Below are 12,235 nucleotides of genomic sequence, written 5' to 3'. Positions count from 1 at the left end.
TAAATAAAGTTTTTGGTCTCTACTCTTAACTGCTGGAGCTTGATGTATCTTTTGGGAAAAGAAATTGAAGTTACAATTCAATTTGAGAGCAAAATTCTGGTCTTGCAGTCTATCTACCATTACTTATTTTTTCCCCTTTTTTATTCTAGTGATTTAAAAAAGCCCCACATATAACAACTAGTTTTGAAAAGCCATGGCAGTGTCAAGCAGGTCTACAATTCCAATGCCTTCATCTGGCAACTTTACAGACTATATATCAGTAAAACCTGAGATGAGCTCTCAGTGAGAGATTACTTACCTTGAACATTAAAGTTCTGGCTGATTGACTCCAACAGAATTCACATCAGGTCTTAAATGCCTGTATGCTCTTGGAAACACATTTTCTTTCAGTGCTAGGAGATTAGGTACAGACAAAGCAGAAGACTTAAAATATTGTTTTCTGCAGACTGATGAAAGTGATCATCTGAGGTGAATGTCTGTTATGAGAAATGGAATCACACCCTGGTGATGAAAGAACTTTATTTCCTTCTCAGATATAATACAGAAAAAAATAATAAGATTATTTGATCCTGTTTATACAGCTTTCACCTAGCAAACTATGAGCTTATATGAAATTTTAGTTCTGAGATTCCTATTGCATTGGTGAAAGAAGCTGAAAACAAAGTAGAAAAGGTCTAGTTTTTATTCCCAGTTCTATCACAGACTTTTTGCTTAGCCTTCAGCTTTTTTTCTTTCTGTCAGTTGTGCTGTTTTTTGAAATGGAGCCAGAAAAACTTTCCTTATTTGAGCAGAAAGGGATGAATATATGTAAGACACGGAGACTACAGTTGGGATGCCCTTTACAGAAACAGATAAAAATACAGAGAGGACTTGATTTTTATTCTAGTTACAGCAATTTTGCAATTTGCCAATCTCCTGGTTTTAAATGAGTTATTTATGTCAAGAGGTTTATTTAGATGAACTTTTGCACATAGACCTTGAGTGTTACATCTTTATAAGGCAACAAGAAATGGCTGCATGAGGATTTAGCATGCAAAGTGCACATTTCTCTTACTCAATCCTTATCATCTTGCTGAGGTTTTGTTTCCACGGCCAGAAATCCTTTGCCCTGGAATACCCAGGAATATAACTTGCAAAGCTAGTATGTAATAATCTGATGACCAAGCAGCGACAAGAGTAAGTTAATGATATGAGATGAAACTGCTCCTGTAAGGAGGAACCAAGACACATTGCATAACTGAGCAGAGTCACTGGCAGACAGTAGGGAAAGAGATAATTAAATTATTCCTTAATGCCTTCTATATAGACCATTATCAGGACAATGGGAAAAGCATGTCTGTCAAACCTTTATATGACTCCGCTGGATGCTGGAGCAGGAGTCCCTCTGTCCCAGCCACTGCTTATCGAGCAGGATTTAAGAGCTCCATACCCTCCCCTGTGAAATTCCCCTGGATGGATCTTCTTCTTGAAAAACTCTGCACAACATTTCCAGTCTAGCCTCACATTTCCCAGTGTGACATCTGTTCTGAGGACACAGCCATTTACACCAACAGGAATGTGCAGAGAAGTAACAAACTGCTTTCCCATCCCAAGATTCTCACAGATGCTGCCATCTGGCAGGTTTGCCAGTGATACCCATGTGTGGGTGATTCATCCTCATTTTCCACTGCATTCAACAGGAGAAACTCGTGTTTTCCTAGAGTCTCTATTTCTGGCACCTATGACCTAAGGGAGATTTTCAAAAGACTAGGTGTGACTGATGCACTCATTCACCAGTCTGATCTATCTGGAATTGCTGAGAAGCCGATTGCTTTGAAAATGGTCATTTGCGGGTCTGATGTAACTGCTGGTCTTAACCTTGCCTAGGAAGAGATTTGGCCCAGGGTCAGAGGAGATGGTGCCTGGGAGTGATGAGCAGGGACAGCAGCAACTTTCCACTCTTTCCCTGACACACTGAGTGCTGCTGCATGTCCCGGGAGAAAATAGAGGAATCACAGAAGCAGCTCTGCTATTCCCAGCAGTTCCTCCCTGAAAACAGTAGCATCCTTCAGTCAGTTAGCCAACCATTAGGGCTGGGCTGAAAGATTCATGCAATCTATGTAGGCAGGCCTAGACTTGAGAAAAATAGCTTGTCTTTGCTAGTTAAGCAACAGCATACTTACTCCTGCTGAACCGTGGTGATTATACATAATACTGCAATAAACTTTCTGGGTACTTGACACATCATGAAAAAAAACCTCTCTGCGGACATAGGTTCCAACCAGCTCTGCCTCTAAGAGACGCTAGCTACATAGAAATAACTATGGTGGGTAGATTCCTATGTGTAGATAAGTTGTAGATTTACCTGGGGCAAAATCATGTACATTCAATGGAAATAATTAGTCATTGCTAATTAGGATGAGTGGCACACATCTGATCCTTAAATAACCTAAATAGCTAAGTAGTGCCTGTTTCTCTCAGCTCCTTCTGAGAAGCATCCCAGTGTAAGTCACATACAGTATGTATATACATAATGCATATCTTATGTGTACGTAGCACGGCGTTAAGGAGATGTCCTCTCTTCTCCCCAGCTAACATTTTGCTATGGTAAAAATTGCCCATTTAATTCTTCCATCTGTTTTCTTATTTTGGCTATTTTTCAAGTCATGCTAATACTTTGCTTTTCACTTTAGTAGTTTCTAAAATACTCTTCAAAGGCCTCTCAAAAAGATAACAAGTACCCCCAACTATCCTTTATCTAATAATTTAATGAGCCCTTCAGATAATGCCAGTTAGGGCATACCTGCAGTGTGCATTGCAGGCCAACATAGAGATACTGAGCTATTCCTGAACAAACTTGCTGCCCCCTTGGGTACTCGCTGAGATGGCATCCTTGCATCAGGATATCCCACGCAGAGAGTTAGTGGGACACAGCATCCTTTTTGTAAACAGACATTGCTTTGGCCCTACCTTAGGTTTCCAGTTCTTCTAATATTCTGCTTTCTAAAGCTCATTTACCATGGTTATGCCAGACTGCCATGCAAAGCTCTCTTGTCCACAGTTTGGTTCAAGCCCAAGAGTAGCAAGGTCCCTGCCCTTTCTCTCCCCTCAGAGCCCTAGGTGCTGGCATCCTTCTGCCTGTTATGACGGGAAAAGAGATTTATAATGTTTGATGTCCATAAAAAAATAGCTTACTCAGTCTTTGCTTTGCAAATAAATCTTATTTGTTCTGTTTAATATTTACCAGTGGACATTAACTTAATACCACCCAGCAAAATGAAGAATAGGAAAGCACTGTGAAAGAGAAGTCCAGCACTGTAAGTAGCATACTATACTTTCTTAGAAGTCTTTGAATTCATGTTGTCTGTGATCTCTGCCATTTATTGCACAGTATTAATTTCTGAGATGAATTTAATTTGTACAGTAATTGGAAATTATTTTAGCTTCTGGAAGCATGTTCTAAATGTTGGAAGCAGGATTCAGTCAGTGATCCATCTCCTAGCTATAGTGGCATAATGACTGGGAGTTGAGGTCCAAAATGAGTGCTCAGCACTCAATTCACTCAATTTGTTCTTCACCCAAGGTGAAGAAAAAAACCTTGTCTCAGCTCCCAGAGGAGTAAATTTAGGCAACGTCCTGACTACTCCAGGCTGATGCAGGGCTAATGAGAGTAGCGTCCCTGTACCTCCAGTGTGCTTGCCACCAGGCTACTTGCAGCCAAGTGGCCTGGAAGAGAAATTAGTCTCTCTCAAAAGCAGATATGGGGAATGATGAAAAGAGTACAAACCAGACTAAAATTAATTACCTCCATTTAGAATGCCTTTCTGTTTTCAGCGTCAATGTTTTTATCCATCATTTTAGACACGCTGGGTGTGTAATATCCCATTACTCCCATGGGATAATGGGACATTTAGCTCCCATACTCAGCACTTCCATAGCTTATATCTCCAGTGTTTCATACCGGCCAGACAGAAAAGGGGGGCCCAAGAATTAACAACTCCCCATGAAAAGTTTGATGTAAGACCTAAACCTGGCATTAGACACACAGCCTGAGGCAGACAGAATAAGTACACAGCTGCTATGAACAACATTCAGATTGTCTCTATTTTCCTGCAGGCCGCTGCCTACCTCATGTTTTTGAGTTTCTGTTATTTGAGATAATTTAGGTGAGGCACCCTATGGAGAACATTCTTCTCCACTATATTTCGTGGTCCTTCCCCTGAAAAGGGCGAAAGAGAGACTGTGGGATTATGTAGAATTTGTTTATGTCAGTTAAAGGAAGAGGAAAAGCCATCGAATTGCTCATACACAGCAAGGGATTCCACTGCAGCTTTTCCTAAGCCCTTGAGTCTTGGACTTCGCGACCTATGTATAGTTCATTCACAATAGAGAGAGTCAATAAACTTTCTTGATTTATCCTCAATTTGCTGCAACGTTTAAGATAATGTTTTGAAATAACATAGTTCTTGAATTCAGAGCTGCTATGCAAGAAGCAGAAAGATATAAACAGTTTAAGGGGTGAGCGTTTAGATGGATTTTATTCACAGCTATAACTGACATTATCTCTGTATCACTGCAGTGCTTGAAAACCGAAGTCATAACAAGACCATGGGTAGTACAGAAACATATCAGCAAAAGTCAGTCCCTCTTCCAAAGTACCTACCAAATACATGGGGGCCAATAGGTGAACTCAGCCACATGCCCAAAGGCACTTAGGAGTGCAATGAGGCCATGCTGGTCAGAGGCAAGAACTATTTCAAGCATAATACCTCACTAAAGCTTACACAACATCGATTCTTTCCTGGCGATGTCACATTAATATCTTCATTCCTTTGTTCATTGGTCGGAAACTGATAGAACCGACTAGAAATCAGCTATCCAGCCATGTAGAAGAGTATTTCTAAATACAGCAGTAATCCTAAAGACCGACATCTGGAAATCTAGAATCTATAATACAATCTAGTGTTCTAGATCTATACAATCTAGAATAAAATCTAGTATCTAGAATACAAAAACTGTTTTTATGCAGGAAAGATAAAATTCTCGAGATCTAAAAGTTGCTCTATTATTTCTTAACAGAACTGTTCAGAAGGAAAATGAAGTCTGCATTGTATTTGTTTTTGTTGCTTCTTGCACTTCAAGTCCAGGGTCAACATGGGTCCAACCTCAATGCTCAACAGCAGGAACAAAAATCACCCCATTCCCCAGAAGACCAGTCCCAGGCTGAAGGTGAAAATTCGCCTCATATCAAGACAGCCCCCAGCAATTATGACTTTGCATTTAGGTTTTACAAGCATGTCAGAGAGGAGATGGGCAACAGCAACATTTTCTTCTCTCCTTTGAGCATCTCCACTGCCTTTGCAATGCTCTCCCTGGGGGCCAGATCAAACACACTCGATCAGCTGCACAAAGGCCTCGCCTTCAACCTCACAGAGCTGGAGGAGCAGGAGATCCATGAGGGATTTCAGCGTGTCCTCCAACTGGTGAACGACCCTCACCGAGAAGTCCAGTTGAGCATGGGCAATGCCCTGTTCATAGACGATCGACTGAAACTCCTCCAAAAATTTTTGGATGATGTCACAAATTTTTATTATTCTGAAGCTATTTCTAGTAACTTCCAGAATTCTCCAGAGGCTATAAAGGAAATCAATAACTACATAGAAACAAAAACCCATAGGAAAATTGCTGGATTACTCAAGAGTCTTGATCCAGAAACTGTGATGGTTTTGGTTAACTACATTTTCTTTAAAGGTGAGTGACAAATGTTGGTAGAAGTTATACACATGGGCTCTGGAAATCTTACCCAAATCTAAGAAATGTAACTTTTTTCACACTGTGAACCTATTCTATCACCTAATTTAAAATACGTCGTTCTACTTTTAAATGACATAAAGAAATATTTGAAAGCCAGGTATGCAGAATCATTTTCCGTATGAGTAAAAGAAAAAAAAAAAGAAAGAAAGAATAAAAAAGAACCTGTAGAAATACTGATCAATGTCGTATCAATTTTAAGCCAGATTCAGAGCTGAAAATATTCAGAAGGGATGAGCTTGGGAACTTATGATCATTTGTTGAAAGGCAAAGGTGTTTGGCTGTGTAGGACATGGTCAAACACGGATGACACTTGTGTGAAAGGAATAAGCCTGGAGCCTGTATAGTGAGAATCTGTGGAAGTTTTACCATTGCCTTAGCAGGCAGAGGCTCGGGTCTTTTCCATGACAACCCTCAGCCTCAATTTTTTTTTTTTTTATTTTTATTAGAACCATTGAAATGATGCAAAGCTTCTTTTAATGGCCAGGGAACAAACATCCTTAAACTGAGATAGGCGTGTTGTTGCCTTCACAGTTCAAATACAGTATTTTAAGCATCAACTAATGATGTGACATGCCTATATTAGTCTATTTTTCAGTTTATTCAATTCTATACTCATTCCTTTGTCAAAAGGTTACTGGGAGAAACCTTTCAACAATTTGTCCACCAGAGATGATGACTTCTTCTTGGATGCCAAGAATTCTGTTAAGGTCAAAATGATGCATCAAAGCAAACCCTTTAATATCCATAGGGATGAGAAGATGTCTTGCTGGGTAGTAGAAATTCCATACAAAGGAAATGCTGTCGCATTGTTTGTTCTGCCTGATGAAGGGACAATGAAGCAGGTGGAGGATGCTTTGCTAAAAGAAACAGTGTCTAACTGGATGCACTCATTCACAAAAAGGTAATCTTTTGACTGCTGCTTTGTTTAAATATTGGTCAGGTCATAGGCAAGGTAAAGCTTAGATGCCACAACGAGTTGCGAAGCACAGCTCTGAGGAACAAACACTGCATAGTTTCTTTCACTCAGACAAGGTATTGGGTGATTTCATACCCAAGGGAACCCTCTTCTCAGCTCCCACAGTCACAGCAGTGGATGTGCTACCATCTGTGAGGATCCTGCACAGGGGTACATTGCCCTCGGGACCCTGCCTTGGGTAGGAAGGATCCAGTTCAAAAGAAAATACAATTTCTTTTTCTTGAGTCTGGATGATACTTTCCAGCCAATCACTTTCATAAACCGGCACTCTGTCCCTGCACCACTGATCAGACTGTGGCAGGTGGGACAGGTACCTCGATTTCTGCTTCTCTAGCAAGGGATTTATCACTATCTTAGAAAGCCAAGCTTTAACTCCACGGGTGGTTGGGATGGGTGTATACCTGCAACAGCTACTGCATCAAAGGACCTTGCAATAATAAACTCAAATTTTTCATTTATTTTTGAAAAGAAAAATCCACCTGGACCTTCCAAAATTCTCCATCTCTGGCTCCTATGATGTTAAGAGCCTCTTTGAGAAAATGGGTGTGACAGATGTGTTCAGTGACCATGCTGATCTCTCTGGAATGGCAGAAAATGCTCTTCTGAAAGTTTCCAAAGTAAGTATGCAGAGCTGGTAATCAAGAGATTTGTCTGCCTTGCCTACATGTGAGTTTTATCTCTGCAGATAGGCTGATCCCACTTCTGGAGTACATCCATGGTTCATTGATGGTAACAAAGGAAGGAAAAGGTTAGGCATTAAATGTCTCTTGTTTCTACAGTTTAATATTAAATTGTGTACTGTCTAGCAATCCTGCAAATTCACTTGAAAATCTCCAAAGAATAAAAGAGATCTGGAAAGAGTAACTGGAATAATTTCACAAAAAGCTGTTGTAAAATAATTAATGCATGGCAAGATTCATAGTTATGACATAAATTTGGGAATAGTCATTCTTATCCTATATATACAGCTTTCATTACTGCATATCTGAGCACCTCAGGATTTATATGGACAACAGATTTGCGGGACAGGGACAGCCCCATTTCACAAAGAGGAAACTGACACACAGATAAGCGAAGTGATTTTCCTAGTGTCCCACGGAATATATGTCTTGTGTCATGAGGGAAGTGATCCTTTCTTCCTATTCTGCACTTGTGAGACCACCTCTGGAGTAGTGAACATCCAGTTTGGGGCTTCCCAGTGCAAGGGAGATGTAGACATCTCCCTCGTATGAGCAGGGCGAGTCCACTGGAGAGTTAGTAGGATGGGCATGTGGCTGGAACACAGGATGTATGAGGAGAGACTGGGAGACCTGCAGTTGTTCAGCCAGGAGAAGGGAAGGTGAAGAGGGGTTCTTGGTGCTGGCTGCAGATACCTATTAGGAGGGTGCAGAGAAGATGGACCCAGACCCTTCTTGCAGCTGCACAGTGATAGGACAAGGGCAAGTGAAGGGTCCTGCATCTCGGGAGGAATAACCCCATGCACCGGTACAGGTTAGGGGGTGACCTGCTGGAGAGAGAGACCTGGGAGTCTTGATGGACAACAAGTTGACAATGAGGCAGCAATGTGCCCTTGTGGCCAAGAAGGCCAATGTTCTCCTGGGGTGCATTAAAAAGAATGTGGCCAGCAGGTTGAGGGAGGTCATTCTTCCCCTCTACTCCGCCCTGGTGAGGCCACATCTGGAGTACTGTGTCCAGTTCTGGGCCCCCCAGTTGAAGAAGGACAGGGAATTACTGGAAAGAGACCAGTGAAGGGCTACAAAGATGATCAAGGGAATGGAGCGCCTCTCTGATGAGGAAAGGCTGAGACACCTGGGTCTGCTTAACCTGGAGAAGACTGAGAGGGGATCTTATCGATGCTTATAAATATCTGAAGGGTGGGTGTCAAGAGGATGGGGCCCAGTGACAGGACAAGGGGAAACAGACACAAGCTAGAACACAGGAAATTCCATCTCAACATGAGGAAAAACTTCTTTCCCCTGAGAGTGCCAGAGCACTGGAACAGGCTGCCCAGAGAGGGTGTGGAGTCTCCTTCTCTGGAGAGATTCAAAACCCACCTGGTGCGTTCTTGTCCAGCCTGCTCCAGGTGAACATGCTTTGGCAGGGCGTTGGAGTAGATGATCTCTGAAGGTCCCTTCCAACCCCTACAATTCTGTGATTCTGTGAAGATACAATGCACACAAGATAGAAAATGGGAAATTCTCGTCAGATATTATGTAAAAAAGTTCACCATGAGGGTGATCAAAAACTAGGATGGGTTACTTAGAAAGGCTATGAAATTTCTGTCCTAGGAAACACTCAAACCCTGACTTGATGAGACCCTGAGCAACCTTATCTTATGTCAGAGTTGAATCAGTGTAGGGTAGCTGGTTGCATCCAACCTCTAGAGGTCCTTCCAACCTACATTATTTAATAATTTTGTGATTCCTCACACTGAATAATACCTTATTACATGTTGAAACACCTGGATTATAGATATTGGACAAGTGACTAGAGGAAGGGTAGCAGGACATCATGGAGGAAATTTCAGATGCGATCTGGACAATGAAGATAAAACATGGAGAGCTGAACAAAGACAATGAAATAAGATTATGTGAATTCAGAAATATGAATTTGCTATACCTGCCATAGAAAGCCCTGTAAAGTTGTATCAATGGACTGTGTTACAGAAAAACACCCTATAAACCTTTCACTATTCTGTCTTTGTAGAAAGAATTTTTTTGCATACACAGAAATTGATGCAAAATGAAAAATTTCTTCTTCTATGTTAAACACTAAGGACAAAATCTTACTCTGAGAAACAACAGAACAATATATGTTCTCTATGCTGCTCAGTCTCTGGAAGGAGCCAAGCTTGATTCTGCCAGAGTTTTGACAAAAAGTCTCCCTGAACTCAGGACAAACTTTGCTAGTCTTGGAAAGGCTGGAGATGAGTACCTTTTTCACAGCAGTTCTACATTCGTTCTGTTCTTTCCTTTAAAAACTACCTTCTCACAGTGTTCAAGCAAGCAAGTTTGTCCCGAGCTGCTTTTCATTCTTCTGTATCTAGATTTTAATTTTTGCTTCCCTTGCAGGCAATTCACAAGGCCATGGTGGATGTTAGCGAGAACGGCACAGAGGCTGCTGCAGCGACAGTGATGGAAGCGGTACCAATGTCTGCAGAGTTTCCTCCTCCTCCTTTCATCAGATTCAACAGGCCCTTTCTGATGATTATTGTTGACAAAGTCACCCAAAGCATCCTCTTCATAGGGAAAATTGTGAACCCAGCTGCTGAGGAAGACTAGACCAGAGCTCTTGTACTCCCCAGTGCAGAGAACAGAGCTTGGGCGCATCCAAGGGACTTCCTTGCAAAAAAGGACTAGAATTGATCCCTAATTAACAAATAAATAAATATTACATAAAGTTATTCTTCACTTACAAACAGACGGCTGGGGACAAGCGTGAGAGGGGCATGTTTACAAAATGACCCAGGCCAAATAGGCAGCTGTGGGATCTTCAACTGACAAACATTTCCCTACCTCACTCACTCATCACTGGTGCCACGGTCCTCTGCATGCAGATAAACCTTCCTACTACTTGCTGAGAAGCTCCCTATGTGTCCCATTTTCTGAATATCAAGTCCTCAGCTCAGAAACCCCAAATCTTTCCCCTTCAGCTGAGAAACAATCCTTTCCCTCCCACTCATTCCACTGTGAATCTCAGGCATTGTCTTTGAAGTCCTTCCAGGGCTTAGTGGCTAAGAAGAAAACAGAAACATAGACCTGTTAAACTTTTCCTCTCCTGGATGGTGGACGCTCCTGGGTAAAGAATAATCCTTTTCCTTCCAGCTTGACAACGGCCTCTTACCAGCTCCAAGCCCTTGCTCCCATCTCCATTACTCATTAGTTGCTCCAGAGTATGGGGCCCAGTTTTTCTGGTAGGGCAAGAATTCAGCTTCTGTGTCAGCAAAAGCCACACATCACTGTACAAATGGTCATCCTAAGTGATCTTGTGCATGTACAGTAAATCCCGGGCTCCTCAGGAGAACTGGATGTGGCAAAAACTGTCTTCTGGTTCCAGAAATTGGTGACAGCAGCCTGGGACGTCATTCATGTCTCCATTGTCCAAAAGCCATCTAATCATGTTGCCCTCTACTTGTTTCTGCAAGCTCAGGCTGATGAGTGGCTCCAAGAGATTCCTCTCTATTAAGGTGACGTTTGGGGTGCAGCAAGGTGACTCTGACACCTTCCTGAGCATTGAGTAGGCAGAAGACAGTGTTTCCAGCAGCATGATATGAATAGACAGCTGTGCTGCAGCAGATTAATTTAGCTTACCGCTGATTAAAAATAAAGTAGGATAGTAATAAACAAAGACATAATTAAAAACACCTTCCCCCAACCCCTCCCTTCTTTCCCATGATCAATTTCACTCATAACTCCTCTACATCCTCCCCTCATCGGCACAGGGGAAGGAGGAGCAGGGGTATGGGGATATTGGTCAGTTTGTAATGCTTTGTCTCTGCCATTCCTTCCTCCTCATGATCTTCCTCTGCTCCAGCATGGTGTCCCTCCCACAGGTGACAGTCCTTCACAAGCTGCTCTGGCATGGATCTTTTCTACAGGGAACAGTCTATTAGGAACAGACTGCTCTGGAGTGGGCTCCTCTCCATGGGGCCACAGGTCCTGCCAGGACCCTGCTCCAGAGTGGGCCCTCCACAGGCTGCAGCTTCCTTGAGGACACATCCACTTACTCTGGTGTGGGGTCCTCCCTGTGGGAGCAGTGTGGATATCTGCTCCACCGCGGCCCTGCATGGGCTGCAAGGGCACAACCTGCCTCACCATGGTCTTCTCCAGGGGCTGCAGAGGAATCCCTACTCCAGCATCTACTCTAGCTTCTGGTTAAGCTGGGTCAGAAATGTTAAATGCTTCTGTTGTTGTGGGTTGGGTTGGTGTCCTGGTTTGAGTGACACAGGATTAATTTCTCTCTCAGTAGTTTTATTTTTCAGTAAGGTCTCTTCTCGTGCTAGGGAAAACTGCATTTTTAGAAGACTCTAGTGGCTGAATTTGTGAAAATATTTACTTTATAGCCAGCTATAGTGTGTGGGTTTCAAGGTCTCTGTTTTTGAGCCTTGCCAGGTGCAGGGATAAGGAGGAGCGAGACGTGGACACTTGACCCAAGATGCGAACAGCGTTATTTCATACCACGAACATCACATTCAATATAAATTAGAAAGTTTGCTGAGGATTTCTTCTCTTCCATGATGGCCACCATCCTGAGAACTCCTTACCCCAGTGCCGGACCCCAGAGCCCTTTCCTTCCTCCCGAAGCTGAAGCGCTCGCAGTGTCCCACATTTGCTGTCCCCTGCTGGGAGTGCACAGCTTCTGCTGAGAGAATGGGCTGAGTATAGTCCTCGTATATTTTATACTGGTATTGGGATCAATATTGGTTCTTTGCTATTATTACTGTTAATTCTTTAGTCTTTTTCTATT

At 42.5% G+C, this 12,235-nt stretch overlaps 1 protein-coding gene across 1 annotated transcript; it reads left to right on the top strand.

Moving 5' to 3' along the window:
• The first annotated feature begins 3,233 nt into the window (after window positions 1–3,233).
• Window positions 3,234–11,069, top strand: LOC128908521 (alpha-1-antitrypsin-like). The gene is made up of 5 exons (XM_054198899.1): window positions 3,234–3,296; window positions 5,059–5,730; window positions 6,424–6,694; window positions 7,239–7,386; window positions 9,841–11,069. The coding sequence occupies exons 2-5, from the start codon at window positions 5,076–5,078 to the stop codon at window positions 10,048–10,050; spliced, it is 1,284 nt and encodes a 427-aa protein (XP_054054874.1). The 5' UTR covers window positions 3,234–3,296; window positions 5,059–5,075; the 3' UTR covers window positions 10,051–11,069.
• Window positions 11,070–12,235: the final 1,166 nt, after the last annotated feature.

The sequence above is a fragment of the Rissa tridactyla genome, chromosome 4 (genome assembly GCF_028500815.1).
Source record: "Rissa tridactyla isolate bRisTri1 chromosome 4, bRisTri1.patW.cur.20221130, whole genome shotgun sequence".
In the NCBI taxonomy this organism is placed as follows: Eukaryota; Metazoa; Chordata; class Aves; order Charadriiformes; family Laridae; genus Rissa; species Rissa tridactyla.
Note: the sequence above shows the minus strand (reverse complement) of the source record. Positions and strands in the feature narration are given on the sequence as shown.